The sequence below is a fragment of the Charadrius vociferus genome, unplaced genomic scaffold (assembly GCF_000708025.1).
Source record: "Charadrius vociferus isolate BGI_N301 unplaced genomic scaffold, ASM70802v2 scaffold259, whole genome shotgun sequence".
NCBI lineage: Eukaryota > Metazoa > Chordata > Aves > Charadriiformes > Charadriidae > Charadrius > Charadrius vociferus.
Window position 1 is genome coordinate 7,012,105 of NW_009661368.1, and position 19,422 is coordinate 7,031,526.

Consider the following 19,422-nt stretch of genomic DNA (forward strand, 5'->3'; position numbering starts at 1 on the left):
CCGCACCTCCTGGCCACCACCACGTCTGCTGGGTTCACCCTGCCCACGCCGGTAAATCACACACGTTTCCTCTAATCTGCCACTCTCCGTTATTGCTGTCCGGTTTCAAAGCAATCGCGAGATGTTGTTAATGATGAGCCCGATGCAGAGGTCAAGAAAAGGTTTTGCGTGGGGTTCAGCTGGACCAGGGACTGTTGCGGTGCTCCAGAAGAAGTGTTGTGTGCAGCCGCAGGGAAACGCAGGGCGGCTTTTCTGCACAAGAAAAACAAACCAGGATTTCCCGTGGGGATGTCAAGATTTCGTCGTCCTGTGGTGTAATTATTTTTTCGCTTCTGTTCCTCGCTCTGTGTTGCTTCAGTCAATTCCATTTCTCTCCTAAGCAAAAGGAGAGTCACACCCGAGAAGTCTAATACTGTGTGGGCAGAATAGCACCGCCTGGTCTCGGCTAGCCAAGGAAAAACTTCACTCTCTGGAGAAACAGCAGGGAAATCACCCACAAATCCCTCTTTGCGTCGCCCAGACTGCTCTGGCGCTGCCACACAGCCCTCCGCCGGCTGGGGGCCAGGCGGAGACTTCCTCTCTGCTCCCCTCTCACCGCCTTCGCTCCCCTTCACGCTCCGTTATCGGCTCTTTGTAAGTCACGTTCTCCAAAAAGCCCAGAAACTCATCCGTCAGCCCCTGACCCAGGGCATGCCCCAGCGCCGGGGAGGGGGGGCTGACACCCCCTTAGCGAGCCCTGCACCCCCCAAACCCTCCTGGATTTTGGCTTCCAGCTTGGTGACAACACAGCGAGAGCGGTGCGTGAAGGTAAAGGGGGTTCAGCACGGGGTACCCTCCAGACAGAAGCAGCCAATCTTTTAGGGTTAAATGCGATGGTGAGTCTGGACGGCCCCGCAGGGACGGGATGGTGCTGTTTTGGGGAGAGGCACTGGGGGGCTTTATCTCCACCTCGCTCACAGCAAAAGGCTCAGGCAGGTAGTGATCGCAACAGTCACATTTAGGGGAAGAAGCAAATCAAGAAAGGCAAAAATAAAGAGAGAAACTGCCTTTGGAGAGGCAGCTCAGAGCTCTCCCTCTCTGCTTGAGAGGGGAAGGCTTCAAATAAGAATTTATCAAGTTTTGTAAAAATAACACAGCCGGTCTGTCTGGACCCTCAGGGTCTCCATGTCACCTGCTGTCCCACCAGGCAGACGATGCTGCCCCCACCTCCTGCACCCACCAGCGGCTTTATGAACACGACGATTTAAGCACAAACCTAAATCCAAACTCTCCTCCCGGGGTGGATTCACAGACCCCTGGGGACACCACGATGACCTGCAGCGAAGCCTGAACCCCCATGGGGTGCCCTGACCCCGTAAGCAGGAGGGTCTCCAGGACGGGCTTCCCGGATCCAGCCCACCTCTGCCGGGACGGGAGCTGGGAGAGGGGGACGAGTGATGAAAAAAACCCCAGCAGGTGCTGCATCACTTTCTGATTACAAACGATGTCTATTTTCCCTGGAAAGATCTGTTTCTGGATGGTGAAAGTTTACCTTGGACCTTATTTGGGTCTTATAAACTTTGGTTTTTTTGGCTGGAATCCAGCGCACGGGTCTGCTTTTGCCCTTTCTGGCAAGCGCCAAGACCACGCTCCCACCCGGCGCTCCATTGCCATCTAGCGGCACCGGGACCGCCCTCCCCCCCCGCGCCCCACCGCCACGGCTGCGCTGGGGACACCGGGCTGGGGCCCCCTGGAAAAGTAAAAAGAAAATAAAAAAATAAATAAAAAAAAATAATGGGGGATTTCTTCCTTTCCATGCAACCAAACCACACCAATCAGCTGTTTGGGTTCCCCCCCCCCCCCTTAATTATATTAATCTAAAAAGCGCATTATCAGTATTTCGCGCTGGGCTGCGGGGAGGGAGCACGGGCACGGGGAAGCATCGAGGCCCTTCTCTATGCCTTGGGGGGAGAAAAGAGGCCGTAAGAAGCAGCAGCTCTGCAAAATCATCTGTGTGGCACATTCGAAGCTTTTATTTGCTGTCATTTAAAAATCTCCAGGAAGCTTCCAAACAAACTCTTCACCAAAGAATAACGGCTCATTGACTGTCTGGGGTTTTGCCTACAATAAATAACGTTCAGTTCTTCCTGCTTGAACTCCCTCCTGGGCGCTCATTTGTTTTACTTCCCTGTGGCTTTTCCTCAATACCAACCGCTGTTTGTTTGTATTCTCCAACAGCACGAATCACCCCTTCAGCAAACCACAGGGGACACAGGACTTTGCCCTCATTTAGGTAGCGCGGGTCTGGGAGAAGCTCTGTGGCTTTAAAGGGGTTGGTCTGTGGATGAAGGAGGGCAGCGAAGGTACTGCCTTGCCCTCTTACTTCTTCTTCCTCGGCAACTAAACCCCACATTTTGCCTTCAAAAGCAATTATCCTCTGTCTCAGGAAGAGAGGGGCAGTCAGTAGGAGACACCAGCCCTCAGGGTCTCCATGTCACCTGCTGTCCCACCAGGCAGACGATGCTGCCCCCACCTCCTGCACCCACCAGCGGCTTTATGAACACGACGATTTAAGCACAAACCTAAATCCAAACTCTCCTCCCGGGGTGGATTCACAGACCCCTGGGGACACCACGATGACCTGCAGCGAAGCCTGAACCCCCATGGGGTGCCCTGACCCCGTAAGCAGGAGGGTCTCCAGGACGGGCTTCCCGGGCAGCACGGATCCAGCCCACCTCTGCCGGGACGGGAGCTGGGAGAGGGGGACGACTTATGAAAACCACGCACACAAGTACCTGTGAAATACTGATTATATTTCTATGCTTTTGTAGCAATATAATACTTCATATGAGACTGAGAAACATACTTTCAAATATTTTAAGTTACCTGTACACCTACACAGCCCGTTTATGGAAAAGGAACGCCTTGCTGCTGCTTGCTTAAATCCATGACTCGCGAGTCCCACAGCAACATAATAAATGCCCAGAATCCACGACCTTTTCTTTTGCTCACTCAGATAAAGCTCATTTTATAAACACTAGAATTGCATTGCAATATCCATATATAAATATATATATAAAGAAAAAAATTTCTACCTTTCATAAATACATCATACACAAAATATGTTCCCAAAATACATTCATGCGTTTTCCCCCTTCTAAGATCCCTGGTTGGACCCCAAGTGTCTGTACTCTGGGAAGGGCAATCGCTGGGCAGGGCTTGGAGACAGCCTCACGTCTGCCGCTGGCTCCGACCCCAGCGGGAGGTTGGGAAGAAGCCTTTGGCGTTCGGCTGGTGTTGGGGTTCGCTCGGGCACCCGTGGGTCTAATCCTGCCTCCCTGGAAAAACGGGGCTCTCCTGCACGCTGTGCCCAAGCAAAGTTGCACCAGCTGTTCAAGCAGCCAAAAGCCACTCTTCGTCTCACCCTCAGCTCTTACAGTTTTACCAGCAGTTACTGGAGATGCTCAAGTCTTTCCCAGCACTGGGCAGTGGCTGGGAAACAAGGGCTTTGGAAGCTAACGGAGGAAGCAATGCCCGTTTATGAAAGCATAAATACACAAAATATACAAAAAACATCTACAAAGTAATCCTAAGTAGCATCTGGCACAAAAGAAGCGCCAGTTTTGCAGCTCAGCGACGTAGGTCCCGTCCCCGTGAACGTGGTTTATACAGCGTAGGACTCCAGGGGCCGATGCCAGCCCTGCCCGCAGCCGTACCGGGTGGTACCCGGACAGTACCCGGACGGTACCCGGATGGTGTGGCTCTGCAAATACAGGCAGAGGAAGCACTGACCTCGCCTGGGCTGGGCTGGGAGTGGAAATTCCACTTCCCCCCCGCAAAGGTCCTGGTCAATATTGCAAGTGCACATTCAAAGGTCATTTTGGGAACACTGCCCTCTCTGCTTGCAAGCAGACCAGCTACAAGCCAGCATCTCCTTGCCGCAAGGCAGCCTGGCGTTACGGCGAGCTCTCCCTTAAGCTCTAGAGACAAACGAAATTCATTCCGACTTTCCTCATCCACCCAAACCCCAGGCCCTTACCGAGCAACCGAAGCAAAGCATTGCATAGATCTGTATCTCCTGTCTCCCCCCACCCAGCAAACAGCGAGCAAGAAGTTCAAGTTTTGCACGGGACGTGACAAAAGGCGTCACCTTTAAACAACGCGAGAGGAAAACAAAGAATAAAGACGTGTCACCACGGTGTAAACCCTGCGATGAAATGAGGCAGTGAACGCACAGTGCTCGGCAGCTCTCGGGGACGGCCGCCTGTAGTGTACTGATGAATTTGGTAGATAAATCTCACCTCGAAGCTACCTCCCATGGCACAGTAATACGAATTTGCATAATTAGATAACCCGCTCCTGAGCAAAAGGAGCGATGCCGTGTGTCGCAGGAAGGAGGAGGACACCGGCGGGGCCGTCTGCTTTGCCTACAGCAGTTTAAGGGCCAGTCGTCCTCTTTGCATCGCAGACCGGAGGACAGAAGGGCTCTCTTCAGGCTTAGGAAGTCCAACAGAAGTTTTGCTACAGTCGGCTTTACCACTGAGATATTAGGGACCAGATCCTCTGGCGGTTTAAACCCCACGCACTCCATTGGAGCTACTGGTGCTTATTTCCACGAGTGGAGAACGCGGTCCTTGCTTGTCACAGACAGAGAATAAAGCTACGGTAGCCCTTTCTTTAAATAAAATTAAATAACCGCATATGGCGTCAGCGCACAATTTTAAATGTGCTTCTGCTGTTAAGAAAACAGCAAAGCACACCAGTGGTTAATTAAATTATTTCTCTTGAACTAAAAAAGTGATAATATTACTATTAATTAAAAAAAAAAACCCTAGGGACCGCAGAATGTCTTCTTGTTGTATTTTTGACGCTGCGAAAGTCACTTCCGCGCGTACAGCGCTATATATCTTCTTCAGCCGGCAGCGCAGGTTTGTGTTCCTGGAGGTCACAGTTGCCATTGTCAGATGCATCTGAGCTGCCCGGAGCCGACTCTGCCGGCGGGGGCTTGTAGAGTAAACAGGCGACTATAAAGAAGGTCGTCCCGAGCACCTGCAGCCATGAAGACATCCCGTTACTCTCCGCTCCCCCTAAAACCAACGCGCCCAGCCCTCATCTGGGACGAGCTTCGCTGACCAGGCTTTGGGGAGGAGATAAGGGTGAAGGTCAGCCTGGGCGGCGCGCCAGCCTGGGCAAAAATGTGAAATTTAGCCAGTCCCACAGCAATGGGAGGCAGAGAATCTGGAAGATGGTTCAGCCCCACGAGCACACCCGGAGCACAGCGCTGCGCAGACCGACACCACCCGACCCACTCGCTGGAAGGCTTCTGAAAGCCTCTTTAGCACAGCAACTGCTGAACACCACTATCTAGGGCAAGAGCTTGTTTGGGAGCTGTTAAAATGAGGGTTTTCGGGTCATAAATAAGAAACACAGAGCTCAGCTCACTTATTTTCTAGCAGCGACCGGGGAATGGTTATTTACAGCCTGCCCACAGTGCCATCCCTCACTCTCGCTAACTCACTGTAGTTATATATTTTGCTCCATTTCCAGCAAAAATCACTTCGGTAACTGTTGGGAGATATTTCATACAGCGCAACAGAAGCTGTGAGCCTAGAACGTAATGGGAATTGAAGAGAATGCTGGTGCCTGGAGCACCATTAGCGAATGGAGCTTTTGCCTTCCCTGAGAACATTTCTTGAGTGAAATTCTGATTTGGAGCGAAGTGGGGTTAGATCAGGACAACCCAATTTTGTAAAATTCTCTCCCAGAGCAAAGCGCTGTCTCCTAAAGACCCGCTCGCTTTACCAGAGAGTGAAGTTAACGGGCAGCGTCACCTTGTAGACCAGTCCAGCGACGAGGGTGTACCGGCTCATGGCTGAGTTCTGGTACACGTAGCAAGAACCTTGCTCGCCGCACTGGTCCTGCCACAGCAGGCAGGATTTATCGATCCTGGACCCAAAGGCGATGGGGCCAGGGATGCCTCCTGCGGGAAGAGAGAGTGGACCTTCAGTTTGGGCAGCACGGTGCTTGCAGAAAAGCATCAGACTCTGCTGCTCTGGTAATTAAGCAAACTCATCCTGCAACATCTAGAACCACCCAAAAGACGCTGAGTTTTGAGACTTGAGAGTCCAGCGAGTCTTTTGACCACCCTGACCTACACGTCGGACAAGAGCCAAGAGACAAACACAGAAGCTTCAATGCTTCTTGTCCTTTTTTCTTAAAATAAGGACCGGTGCTCCTCCACCCCACCTGTGACGTGTAACAGAACCCTTCATTCAGTTTGCAAACCATATGCAAAGGGAATATGGTTTTTCTGAATGACAGCAAACAAGAGAAAACAAAACATCTTCCTTTCAACAGCGCGTGTCCTACCCCTTTCCTTTCCAACCCAACCTCTTTTGTTCTTAGGTAACACAGGTTGGCACACGCTCCGCAAAGCCAACGGACCGTACCGATGCTCAAATTCACCCTGCCCCGTACCTAGTGTTCGTACTACAATCCACTGGATCCCGAGTGCGAATGACCTTTGCCTGTCGGAGACGCACCTGGGGAACAAGAGAAGACTGTTTAAAACCGCTGCCAGGCTGCACGGCACCTCCCCGCCACACACTTGGGGCCTCCATCCCCTCTGAAGATCGAGGTTCCCCCCCAGTGCAACGTCCCCCACACTGCTGCTGCAAACTGGGATGTACATGTGGGTGCCCCGTGTCAGAGGACAGAGCTGCCAATGCTAAAATTGGCTTTCCCAGCTGGACAGGGAAGGGAATTAGTCCTGATGCCTCTGGACCGCCCTAACAAGGTGGTTTCCATCACACCTTCCCCATGGTTTGAGGCAGCAGGATAAAGCGGAGCGGTGGATACTGGGGCGTCTTGCAGCACTGGTGGTGGACGAGGCGATCCCGTGCTTACCGCAGAGTGGCGGTCAGGGCAGGAATACTGCTCAGGAAGGTGAAGAGGATCACCACGAACATGAAGAACAGCAGCAAGGGCTTTTTAGCACAAGAGGAGGTGCATTTCCCTGCCTCTGCGTCGCTGAGGCCGGACAGGAGGGTTTTCTCAACGCAGCTACACTCGTGGTAGACCTGGGAAAGAAAGGCTGGTGGGTGCCTGGCGAGGGAGAACGGTGATGGTCAAAGCTGAGCTTCAAAGAAACAAGGGCAGAAACCAGACCGTTTTGGTCCTAGAGCAGAGCAAAGCAGAAATCAAGCCGCATTCTTGGCACACCTCTGTTTCGGCACAGGTTGTTAAATAAGAGAAATTAACTTTGCCAGGCAGCCCTTGAATGCTGAATGTCATCATTACCCTTCTCGAGCCTTTGCCTGTCTCACTGAGTGACGTGCTGGAGGGATGAGGAGGTACATCCCATCCACTGAAGACCCAAAATAAGCATTCTGATGGGAATGAGGTGCCCGCTGAGCTCCTCGCCTGCTTGGGTGGTTTACCATGGATTTCGGTGCAGTTGGACCCAGAGCCAGGCAAAACCAAACTTGGGCACACCGAAGGAAGCAAAGCAGGGCAACCTCAGGTTACCTTCTGCCTTCATCCCAGGTGGTGCCCGAGAGCATCCTCCACCCGCGCGGGGCTGTCTCTGCCCTTTACACCGCTTTGCAGCAAAGCTCAAACCCGCAGAGACCTTTGCAGAACCCGCCAAAACACTCTGGAGAAGATGCGCCACCACCTTGTTAACACACGGTGCTTTCAGACGTACCTTCTTGCCATTCCTGAGGTTTTCAGACACTTCTTTGCAGCCGGCGTGGCAGGGAGAGTAATACATAACGTCATCGCTCCCGCAGACAGGGCTGTAGGTCTCCCGTAGGCAGCCGCACTCGGCGTTGCAGGCTGCTGTCAGGTTTAGGTGGCCACCGGGCAACACGCTGTGGGAAACACAGGAGCAGTCAGTGGGGAAACACTGAACAGCATTTTCCAGGAGGAAATGGGTAGAGCAAGAGAAGGAGAAGGGGGGAGGGTAGGAGATGCGTTGGATGCCCAAGTAGCATAAAGCCAGGCTTGGGAAGGGCTTCACCTCACCCAATTTTAACCATGGACAGGAATCGTGCCCTGGAGCTGTGTCTTTCCCACAGCTACTTAAGGGAGTTTAAGTGACCAGCTCATAGGGAGACACCCCCATTTGGAGAGGAGCTTCCCACTTTTAGTCCAGTTTATCTCCCTGGATAGAGATGGGGGACACTGTGAAGGCAACTGAAGAGTGGAGCGTCTCACACTCCGGCGCTGCTGATCTCCCCTCCCTGACTAAAGAGGGAGTCTCTTCCATAAACTCCAACCAGATGCAAAAATTAGGACATCTATATTCGGGGTCTCACCCTCAGTATCTGCCCGTAAGACTTCCATCACCAACACATTCACACATGACTACCACCAGCACCGTGGTTTTGGAGTTATCCTTCTACTCTAACCAGGGCCCTGCAGCAGGAGACAGATGGGATGATTGTTATTACCTTCCCTCGTACATCTGGGTTACTCCTGCCATCGGCATGTTAGGGCAGTGAATGAAAAAAATGAATATAGCCAGCAGACTTGATACTGTGCAAAGTAAACACAATTTGATGATTCCTGAACAGCGGAGTTTAAATTTATTCACCAGGAATCCTCCCAGGAATGTGCCTCCCCCTCCGGCTGGCACAACCAGATAACCTGAAAGAAGGGGAAAAAAAACCAAACAACAAACCACACGCAATTTTAGAAATGTCAGTGAGGAGTTTTCATGGCTGAATACATTAAGTGCAATGTCTCTGCATGAGAATAACCCCTTGGTTGCTGCGTGGCTTCTTGGTGGGAGTTCAGTGGACTTTGCTACAGCGGGTGGTCCTCCACAGCAGCTCAGATAACATGCCATGAACCTGTTCAGGCACCTTTTCCTACCCAGCTACCTTCCAACAGACACTTTGAGGAGCACATCGTGAGTATTGATGCTTGTGGGACACCAATTCCTCGGTCTACGACACGGCAGCTAAGTGAGGATCCTCCCAGTTGTGGGATGCTGACAAAATACGTCCCCCAGTTCAGACATCCCTCGTTAGAGGAAACATTTAGTTAATGTTTCCTAGCGATGCACTAGAAGGAACAGACTACAATTATTTTGCCTTCCTCTAGAGGGTAACAGATGGTTACAGAAGTGACACGTTTCTTCCTGATGTCAGTAGATACAGCTCTGAAAACACACTTGGTACAGATGTGCTGAGGGGAAACGATCCTATCTAATAGCTGAAGACGATAACCGCTCTGTAAATGAAGAGCAAAGCGTGTTGGTCTCCATTCTACATGAGCTACAGTGCTCTTGTATTTGTAGGCAAACGGAAAAACACTGCAAAAACCTGGTTTCCTTACCAAAAAAGGTAGCAGCTTCAGAGGCACTTAAACTAAACTGAGACTCCAGGAACTTGGGCCCAAACGTGGACATCCCAGCAATGAGGGTGGCTTCGGTCGCTCCCGCTAAGCAGAGGAAGATGAATGTGGGGTTCTTCAGAAGCAGTAGGACTGATCTGGGAAGGACAAATATACTGGAATTGAATCAGCACTTACCCTGGCCCTCTTTTATAGCCCCGCTGGCTACGGCCAACCACCAAGAGATTCTGAGGAATGTCAACCAAACACCTAAACCAGGAGGGAATAATCTGGGACTCTTCTCTGTGGATCTCACCAGGGCATCAGATGGGTCTATTTATCTCATGCACATGTTCAAAATGCGCAACAGTGTGTGTATGTGATATAATCCATGCTCAGGGTTCCCATGACATGCACGTGGATGATTTCAGTGGTAATTTTCCAACATTCAGGGGCAGGCTGAGTATCTTCCACTCCTAAATGGGGCAATACAGACAGGACAATACTCCTCACCAAATCTCAATCATTTCAAGGTTTTTTCAGTCCCCGACGGCAGTTACGTTGGGACTCCTGACTCAAACAACCAAGAGCAGGGAACAAAGTTGTGTTACATCCTCACGCCCTCGTGTACACACATGCTGCTCATGCGCACCCACGGCCTCAAGAGAATAACAGTCTCTGAGAGCCATGGACATTCTGCAGCTCGGGGGAAATACCAAACAAGCCTTTCTATGTGGAGGAAGCCCCTCCAAGACACTTTATATCCCACTGCAAAACAGAATGCAACCTTTCTCCCACAATCTAAGCACAGTTTTACTTTAAGCTTAACATATAAATTGAGCAAACGCATTTTCTTTTCGACCCACTGGGATTTAGTAGAGAGCCGTAGATATGCCTGAAAAATTGCCATGTGTCATTTATATGCGGGAAGATGATCCAGCAATGATTCCATCTCGGAGACACAGAAATACCCTCAAGCACACGGGATGGTCTCAATTATCTCTCACTATCTCGGATATTGGACTAAGAGTGTTGACACTGCTTTGTAGGGACCGTTTTGTAACGAGCTTCAAATTCTGCCACGTGCCTTCCCCCAAGCCTGGCCCGGACCGGTATCAGAGATCACCCCACTGCTGAGACAGCCACAACCCCGTCACCCCGCAGCCGCAGGGAGGCCGTGGGATGCTCGCTGAATTGAAAGGCGCAGTCACTTATCCCCCGCTGCTTTGGAGGAAATGGGAAATCAGAGAAAACCCACTGCGGTACAACCGAGTGAGAGACGTGCGGAGGCTCAGCACCAGATTTATGCAACTTTACCCGCATGAAGTGGAGAACATCATTATAGCAAAAGAACAAAGAAGCTGAAAGACAGAAATACCACACGTTCTTACACCTTGATTACAGAGGGCTTTACACCAACCATTGTATAGCTGTTGGGATTAGTTTAATTTACAAAACTATTCTCCAGGAATGATCTTTACGACTGTGCTTTATTTGGAAGCAAAAAGCATGTCTCAGTGAGTAAATACTTCTTGGGAACCTTGTGGCTGATGTAGAAATTGTACAATGCAATTGTACAATTTGAACCTTTCTACAGTTTCTACAGTTCAAGAGAAAAGAGAGGAGCTGTTCCCTGGCACTCACGTGACTTCGTGCCTGTTGGCCAAAGGTTACAGGTTAGACTTGCAGCTAGGAAAATGCAGAGGAACTCCTTTCAGCGCTAAGGGTAAGAGTTTACTCACGTAATTTAACCTATTTATAGACAGAAAATGTAGTTGTGAGGAGCTACGGCGTATAAAACCTTCCCAAAGTCAACACAGACCTTTTAATTGCTATCGGTAGGATTTTAATCACTCCCAGAAACCACCTAACTCCTGAATAGTCTTTGACTGTGCTCAGTTCTTGCAGCCAAAGGGATTTCAGGAAGCTCAGCACTGCTGAGAGAAGAAACCCACCATCTATAAAAGCTTGATCCTCCAAGTCTTTATGGATATGGGCACATATAGGTACTCTTTCCTCATGTAATGGTCCTGCGGAGTAGGTTGGGACCACCCGTACAGTCAGAGCCTTCTCCTCTGAGGAGCGCTCGTGTGCCCAGGACACCCCAGACCATAACAGAGCACGGGCGCGAGCTAACGAGTCAATAAGGGCAGAGGAGTATTTATGCAGTCTTGGAGCATGTGAACAGGGACTTTTCCAGCGTGCAGAAATGACACCTTCTGTCCCCACCACCAAGGGAAGGGAGGGCAGCACATACGTCCCGCAGGAACGTAAACCAACCTCCCTTCGCCACCCACAGAAGCTTTAGTAAAGCCACAAGACAAAGCAAAGCGCCACTCTGCCAACCGACCCAAGGGGGATGAGTGAAATATCGACCGGAGCTTCTCGTGTAGAAGACCGGGGCTTGACAGAACGGTGAGTGACCCTCACCAGTCCTGGCCCATAGCTCGCTAGGACAAAGCCTCCGCTCCCGGCACAGCTCTACGTGTCTTCTGTTTGAATCCCTCTGCGCTGACAGACGGGGTTATTTCATGAGAGCAATCGTATGGAACCAGAGAAAGGAAAATGCTATTTTATCGGGCGTTTTCAACCCAAGAATTAAGACAGAAGTCTGCTCAGTGCAGAGGAGCGAGCTGGATGGGCTGCATTCCCCTAAGCGCCGGCTATTAGGCAGCACCATGAATACAGTAATTCATTAAGCTCACTTAGAAAGTGGCAGAGTATTTCATTTCATCAGTATCTCTGCTTATCTTTGTGAGACTCTTGCTGTCCGTACTGTGAGAGAATGTGTAGCACCCGATCCCTTCCTAAAACAAAAGCCACAGTGTCCTCTGGCCTCGCTCTCCGGCCCGGGCCACGCGTCCCCAGAAGCTGCACACACAGATGTGATCTCCTCTTTAATGCAAGTTTTCAGAATAGCAACCCTTTAAGGCACTTCCCTTTTATTAATCAAAACCAGGGGACACAAAAGTCTGTTGGATTTTTATTTTTTTTTTGCTTTGAAACGAAAACCACACTGAGGTCCGGACTGATCTGAGCTATTTGATACGAGTTGCCCACCTTTGGGTATTTGTTTTTCAGGAATAAGGGGTGAAAGAAGACGGTCCCAGTGGAGGACCAGCTCCGTACCTGCTGTCGGACAGCCCTCACCCAGAAACAGTGGGAGCTTTGTTCCAGATAAGCAAGAAAAGCATCAACCACTGAATTTCATCCCTCTCTGCTACCCTGTTTGTGTTGGTTTTAGTCATAACCTTATCATTATTTAAATGCAGGTTTTGAATTTAATTTCCGTGCGGAGAATAAGCCCTGACCTCGGAAAATGGCACCCAGTCAAGAATGCCATTTAATAACAGTATTGAAATCTGTTCAATGTAATATTCTCCATAAAACTGCCTTAACCCCTGGAAAACTTCCTACAAAGTCTTCGGGAGTTTCAGACCAACGTGAGCAGCAGCACTGGCACAATACAGAGCGACCGCTGCTGAAAACGCCGGCGCTGAGCACCCGCCCCGATCCTCCTCTGCCAGCAAATACCACAACTAAAGTTCAGGAGTAATTGCTGGCACCAGCACGGGGTTTGGCAACTCTGAATGTTTGCCTTTGCGTGGGGCAGCCGTCACGCACGGCCGCCAACTCCTCCCTAAGGAATACCAAAAAAAAGAAAAATCCCTTTATTGACTGCAAGCTCCGAAAGGAATCGACACCCACATATCCCTGCAACATCCACAGCGGGCACACCAGCCACAGCCAAGCTGCAAATAAAGCAGCACCTCTCCCCCTGCCCTCCGTTTACAGCACCCCAGACTGGTGGGGGCTGGAAGGGCCCTCTGGAGCTCCCCCATCCCACCCCCGCCAGAGCAGGGGCACCTCCAGCAGTGGCACAGGACGGCGTCCAGGCGGGTTTGGGATGGCTCCAGAGGGGGAGACTCCCCCACCTCTCTGGGCAGCCTGTGCCACTGCTCTGCCGCCCTCACAGCAGAGAAGGCCCTCCTCAGGTGGAGATGGAACTGCCTATGGTCACGTTTGTGCCCGTTCCCTCTTGTCCTGTCACGGGGCACCGCTGAGGACAGTCTGTTCCCATCCCCCCGGCACCCTCCCTTGAAGGATTTATCAGCATTGATAAGATCCCCCTCAGTCTTCTCTTCTCCAGACTAAAAAGCCCCACATCCCTCAGCCTTTCCTCATCAGAGAGATGCTCCAGTCCCCTCCTCATCTCCGTAGCCCTTTGCTGGACCCTCTCCAGCAGTTCCCTGTCCTTCTTGACCCGGGGAGCCCCGAACTGGACACAGTGCTCCAGATGTGGCCTCACTGGGGCAGAGCAGAGGGGGAGGATGACCTCCCTCCACCTGCTGGCCACGCTCTGCTTGATGCCCCCCAGGATGCCACTGGCCTTTTTCTCCACCAGGCCATTTAAATACAACTCAACACACACACATACACAAAAAAGTAATCACAAGAGCTTTCAGAGATCCATAGCAAACGTTTCCAGGTTAAAAGACCGCATTTAATTTTGGCCACTCACTCGTTCCCACCCAGGATCCCCTGAAACCATTTCCTCCCACACCTCCCTCGGTGCACGTGCGCTCGCCCACTGCGCAGAGCCAAGCGGCAGCTCCGGGATCAGGCGCACTGCTGCGTCACCGCCTCGCCAGAGAGATAAGAAGCAGCAACACATGAAAGGCAGCTGGAAGATGCACAGGCAAAAGAAAAAAGGCAACTGAGAATAGAAGAGAACGAGAACTGAAAGCTGCAGTGTAGGACATCTTGCTCCCTAGATTTGGCATGGGGCTATAAAAGTCAGGGGTTTTGTTTCCTTTCTTTTCTCATTACAAGGACAAAATAGGGATCTAACACAAGCAAAAATAGAGGAAAGGAAGAAAAGCCCCGAGAAGGAGGAGATGGTGTTGGGCCAGGTGAGGCCGGACACAAGCAGACGGGAGGAAACAATGCCGTTGGGGAGAGGGAAGGAGACGGCAACGCCTGCGCATCCCCTGTCACCCAAGGGCTGGCACCGAGTCAGGGGGACCCGTGTCACGTATGGCTGCAGGGGGACCTCCGCGCGTGGACGTGAGCTTCTGAAAACCACAGGCAGGACCAGCACCTCATCCCCTGCTCTCCCACCCGACCCCCAGCACAATTTCTAGTTCAGCCCATCTGCCGAGAGCCCCCGGCCGCTGACGGGACCCGGCGCTTTGCAATGCCTCTGCGAGAGAGCCTCATCCCTACGTTTGGAGAGGGGCAAAACCTTTTATCTGGCATCGTAGAGAGCAAGCTCAGCTTGGGCCCGTTGCTCTCGCTTCTGGGAGGGCTCCCTGAACCTCAGCCATGGGGCGATTTTCTCACCGAGGTAGATCTTTAACTGTTTTCCCAAAGTCCGGATCCGATGCTTTCTTGTGGCTCCCATCCTTTAGCTGATGAGCCTCCGACACCCTCATAACGATATACCGCTGGGATCCTGAAAATGAGAGGCAAATGGGAATGAGGAGCAGGTGAGATAGGGGATGGGGATGCTGCCGAGGCGGTGGATTTGCAGGGGGAAAACGCAACGCGACATCCTCCCTCCGCCAACGGCTGCAGGGGAGGAGCAGGGAAACGGGCAGCTGGAAAGCCGCGGGGGTGAAATCCGTGTAGGAATTACAATTTAAACACTGGAAGCTCTTCCTCTACCCCCGTGTCCCCAGCTACACGCGTGCGGAAGGATGCCTGCCCCAAGGGGAGCGTGAGTACCGGGCGGCCCCAGCCCCGGTTCCCCGGAGCCGCAGCGGGGCCACGTACCTGGGAGGCGCTGGGGGTACCCCAGGATGGGGATGGAGATGAGGAGGGAGGCGGCGCCGGCCCCGAGGAAGCCGATCCACCATGCCCCAACCCACAGCGTGTTCTCCGGGGCGATGTCGATCCTGTAAGAAAGGAAGCCGAGAGGACACAAGGGAGGGAGGCGGCGGTTTGAGAGGGAGCGGGACAGCCCGGCGTGCCTCTCGCTGAGGCTGGCAGGGGTCGGGGGGACACCGGGGGGACGTCAGTGAAGGAAACCAAGCTCTGGTTTCTCCGACGGCCATCTGCTGGGGGTGCCACATCCACCACCCCTCCCGTCACACCGCAGCGCTGCCTGCCTTACCCGAGAGCACACTGCTTAACGAGCCCCTCACTAAACTACATCATTTAATTCTTTAACCTCTGGCTTGGACATTCCCCTCTCCCCATTTCATTTGTGCTTTGGGGGTTGCTACGATCTTCGTTCCACCTCAGAGCCATCCTGCTGCAAGAAAACCGGTGGAAAGAACCCATTCCGTCCCCTGGAAACCCGCTCCCCCTTTTTAACCCAATCACCTGCCAAAGAGCCTGCAAAAAGATAAAAATAAATTCCAAATACTAAGAAGGAAGGAGGGACTGAGCATCCTGGCTGGATGGCCGGGAGGACGAGCGGCGGTGCCGGCAGCGGCGCCTCATCAGGGAACTCATTCAAAAAATTCACCTGCTGCTCGCAGCCTCATTAGCGCGGGCAGCGCAGCGTGAGGAAGGATTTAAGCTGACAGGTTTGTCAGCAGTTTTCTTCCAGCCCCAGCACTAATGCAAACCACCCGTCCAGCCTCACCGGCCCCCCCGCAGAAACTCCACTCAACACCACGGGCACGTTTCCACCCAGCCACCGGGTCATTGCTCCAAATTATTATCTTTTTTTTTTTTTTTTTTTTACCCCAGAGGAAACATATAGCATAAAGGAAAAGGAACAAGATTATTTTTTAGCAACTTACTCTCTGCCAATTTCAGTATAAATATTTAGAAACATTCCTCCTACCAGATAACCCGCTGCAGGCCCAAGGATTGCAGCAGTGTAGAAAACAGCTGAAAAGGAAAATAAACCCTGTTAGAGAAACAGCAGCATTCCAGCCGGGGATGCCGGGGATGCCCCCGGGATGCCGGGGATGCCTGATGCCCTCCTGGATGCGGGATGCTCAGCCTCCTGCCGCCTCGCACCCCGCTCCGCGAGCCCCCGAGAAACAAAGCCGGAGTTTCCACACGTTTTCCTCTCCCGCTTGTGTCGCAGGGAAACTTTTGCATCCAACCTGGGAATGTTTATAGCGTGGGGCAGGCAAAACTGGTCCACTGGAAAAACATATTTATGTAGTTACTGTTGTATTATTTAGCAGGGATGCAGCTGACCCCGCTGCCGCATCCCGACTGCCGGCGTGATGAGCAGCGGCGTTGTCTCCCCACTGACAACAGGCAACGTCTGCGCTCAACGCGGCCCCACCGGCACTTCTTTTGGCTTGCTGCCGCAGAAAGATCATCAACTTACTGATCATCTTGTCATCTCCTTCTCGCCCTGCACAGCTTTCCGATACAACAGCATGGGCAGCCTGCTGCATTTTGAAATTGCTAAAAACTCACTCCTTTTTTGCAGTTTCCCCAAATCGGACTGTAAGCATTTGGCAACGGCTAAGCGGTGAGCGACACAGAGCAGAGAGCGGGCTGAGCCTGCTCCCTTGGCTGGGCTCTGCGCCGGCAGCATCCGACCAGCCCGGCGACCGTTCCTCCCACGCTATGGCACCGAAGGGGCGATGTCCCCTCGCACAGATCGGGTATGGCATCACGGTTGTTTGCCGGAGATGCTAATGCCATGCATGTGGGGGGTGAGCTGGAGCGTTCTGCCCAGCTGGTCCCGTGCCGGGAGCAGGAGGCACCTCCTGGTCTGCAGGACGTGTGCTCCAGGAGTGAACATCCCCCGCTGCGCCTCCAGCTCCTGTCTATAAATAATGAAATCCTCCCCGACAGCTGCCACTTTCCTCCGATTACCACCTCGCCCCTTATCAGGAACAAAAGACGGGGAGCACCCCTGGTGCAACCACCCCGTGTGCTCTGTTCGGCGCCGAGGCAGATGGACCGGCTCTCCCTCCCACCGCCCGTCCCGCCGGTCCCGGCCGCCCCTCCGGCTCCACTCACCAATGTACACAGGGGAGTGAGGCCGAACCTGTAGCTGGAGGGGCTGGAGGCAGCCTGGGCGCAGGGCAGGCTCTGGTTCCCCCCGCAGATGCCCACCTCCGCCGCCGAACGCGCCTCGTACCGTCCCGTGGTGAAGTGGGGCAAGGCGAAGAGCAGGGAACCCAAGCCCATGACCAGCACGCCCCAACCCAGCCATCGCGGTTTGTGGCCGTTCCCCCCGAAATAGCTGACGAAGGTCAAGCAGATGCACGCCGCGATGTCGTAGGAGCTGGCGATCAGCCCGCTCTGGTAGCTGCGGAGGTCAAAGCGTCGCTCGATGGAGGTGATGACCGTGTTGATGAAGCCGTTCACCGTCATGCCTTGCAGGAAGGAGGCCATGCAGAGGAAGAACAAGACGCCCTTGGACGTGTTGAAGAGCTGTAAGCACCCAGGGGTGAACCCCCCCCAGCCGCACGCCAGTTCCTCCCCTTCGGCCGACACGTATTTAATCCCTTGGCCGAACTGGGTGCCCTCCTCGCCCGGGGCGGCGGAGCAGAGGGGCTCGGCGCAGGAGTCGGCAGGACTGGGAGCACTGGAGGACGCCGTGCCGTTGCTCAGCGGGGTTCCGCACGGCTCCCGCCCGCTCGGGGCGGCGAAGGTCCGGCGGGCCTCGCCGGGAGGGGGAGAAGGGCGGGAGAAGTCGAGCGTCTGAGCAAAACAAAAGCCATTTTCTCCAGTCGAATTCTGGGGCATTGCCATGAACGGGAACGCAGAGCCGAGCGGCAGCTGGCGGTGGGGCCGGTGGCCGTGGTGGCTTCGCGGGGCGGCGAGGACCTGCCTTACGCGGGAGATGGAAACTTTCGGCGCTTACATCAGTAGGAGATGGCGAAGGTCTGAGCCAGGACCATTGCGATCTGCAAAGAGAGAATTTTTACACATGCCTTTAGATAAAACCATGCCGCAAACCTTCAAATATTGTATATTCTTTTTATTTTAATAAGTATTAGCATTTCAGTGTGCACTTCAGCGGGATGTGTGCTCTCCACCATGGGGTGTGTTGGTACCTCCGGTATCGGGGGCACCATTAACATTACAGAAAAGAACAAAACATTCAAGAGCATTAGAAAAAAGCACCTCTAAAGGCTGTCTCCCTATGGTCTCCCGACCAGCTGAAGCCCCTTACCCCTCCTCCCGAAGAGCCCCTGGTTAGACGCCGGACCCTCACAACCTCCGTCCTTCTCCTTCCCCCAGCAGAGAACGGCGCGCACACCTACAGGTTCCCCACTGGCAAAAGTCCTTCGGTCTCTCTCTCACACTCTGCCAATAACAGTTTATAATTATCCTGAAAAGTTTCCACAGTCAGATTGATTTTATTCCAAGCCCTCAGATCTGTTTACAACTATTCAGTAAAATCCTTTCTATAACTAATTAGAGTACATGCCATTTCAGAGCGAGCTGGAGGGCAGAGGCAGCTGACTCTAACCTGATTACCCATGCAGACTGCCTTCTTTCAGCCCGTTCCTGTGCATCGCAGCACCTGATCATGCCAGCAGCCAAGGGTATTTGTTCTTAAATGCCTCGGCTGAACTATAAATGATGAAAACAATAAGGTTCTGCTTCGAATGCTGGTCTTCGATACGCAAAAAATGCTAGAAAAGAATAGAATAGAATAGGATAGGATAGAATTAGAATTAGAATTAGAATTAGAATTGAGTAGAATAAAACAGAATAGAATAGAATAGAATAGAATAGAATAGAATAGAATAGAGTTAGACTAGAATAGAATAAATTTCTGTTGGAAGGGACCTACAATGAGCATCTAGTCCAACCGCCTGACCAATTTTGGGATGACCAAAAGTTAAAGCATGTTGGTAAGGGCATTGTCCAAATGCCTCTCAAACACTGACAGGCTTAAAGAGGTTCCGATAAAAAAAGTTCCACTTGAGATGGCAATCAGCCTTATCAGCAGGGAATGGGAAAAATCATAGAATCATAGAATGGTTTAGGTTGGAAGGGACCTTGAAGATCACCCAGTCCTACCCCCCTGCCCTGGGCAGGGACACCTCCCACCAGCCCAGGTTGCTCCAAGCCCCGTCCAACCTGGCCTTGAACACCTCCAGGGATGGGGCAGCCACAGCTTCTCGGGCCCAGCTCTCCTGGAGCCCCTTTAGGCACTGGAAGGGG

General features: G+C 52.5%; 1 protein-coding gene across 1 annotated transcript; it reads right to left on the reverse strand.

Annotated features, from left to right (window-relative positions):
• Nucleotides 1-4,878: 4,878 nt before the first annotated feature.
• Nucleotides 4,879-17,997, reverse strand: SLCO4A1 (solute carrier organic anion transporter family, member 4A1). The gene is made up of 11 exons (XM_009893581.1): nt 17,260-17,997; nt 16,071-16,180; nt 15,094-15,215; nt 14,662-14,773; nt 9,322-9,476; nt 8,433-8,628; nt 7,685-7,850; nt 6,886-7,058; nt 6,457-6,521; nt 5,811-5,959; nt 4,879-5,028 (listed from the first exon to the last, which is right to left on the reverse strand). The coding sequence occupies exons 1-11, from the start codon at nt 17,995-17,997 to the stop codon at nt 4,879-4,881; spliced, it is 2,136 nt and encodes a 711-aa protein (XP_009891883.1).
• Between the last annotated feature and the right edge of the window lie 1,425 nt (nt 17,998-19,422).

Excerpts from the sequence above, each read along its gene's own strand:
- SLCO4A1 (XM_009893581.1), bottom strand. The coding sequence starts at position 17,997 with ATGGCAATGCCCCAGAATTCGACTGGAGAAAATGGCTTTTGTTTTGCT. Across the intron at positions 7,851-8,432 it reads ACCCAGATGTACGAGGGAAG|CGTGTTGCCCGGTGGCCACC; the intron begins GTAATAACAATC and ends TGTTTCCCACAG. Across the intron at positions 5,029-5,810 it reads TCGCTGGACTGGTCTACAAG|GTGCTCGGGACGACCTTCTT; the intron begins GTGACGCTGCCC and ends TCATGGCTGCAG.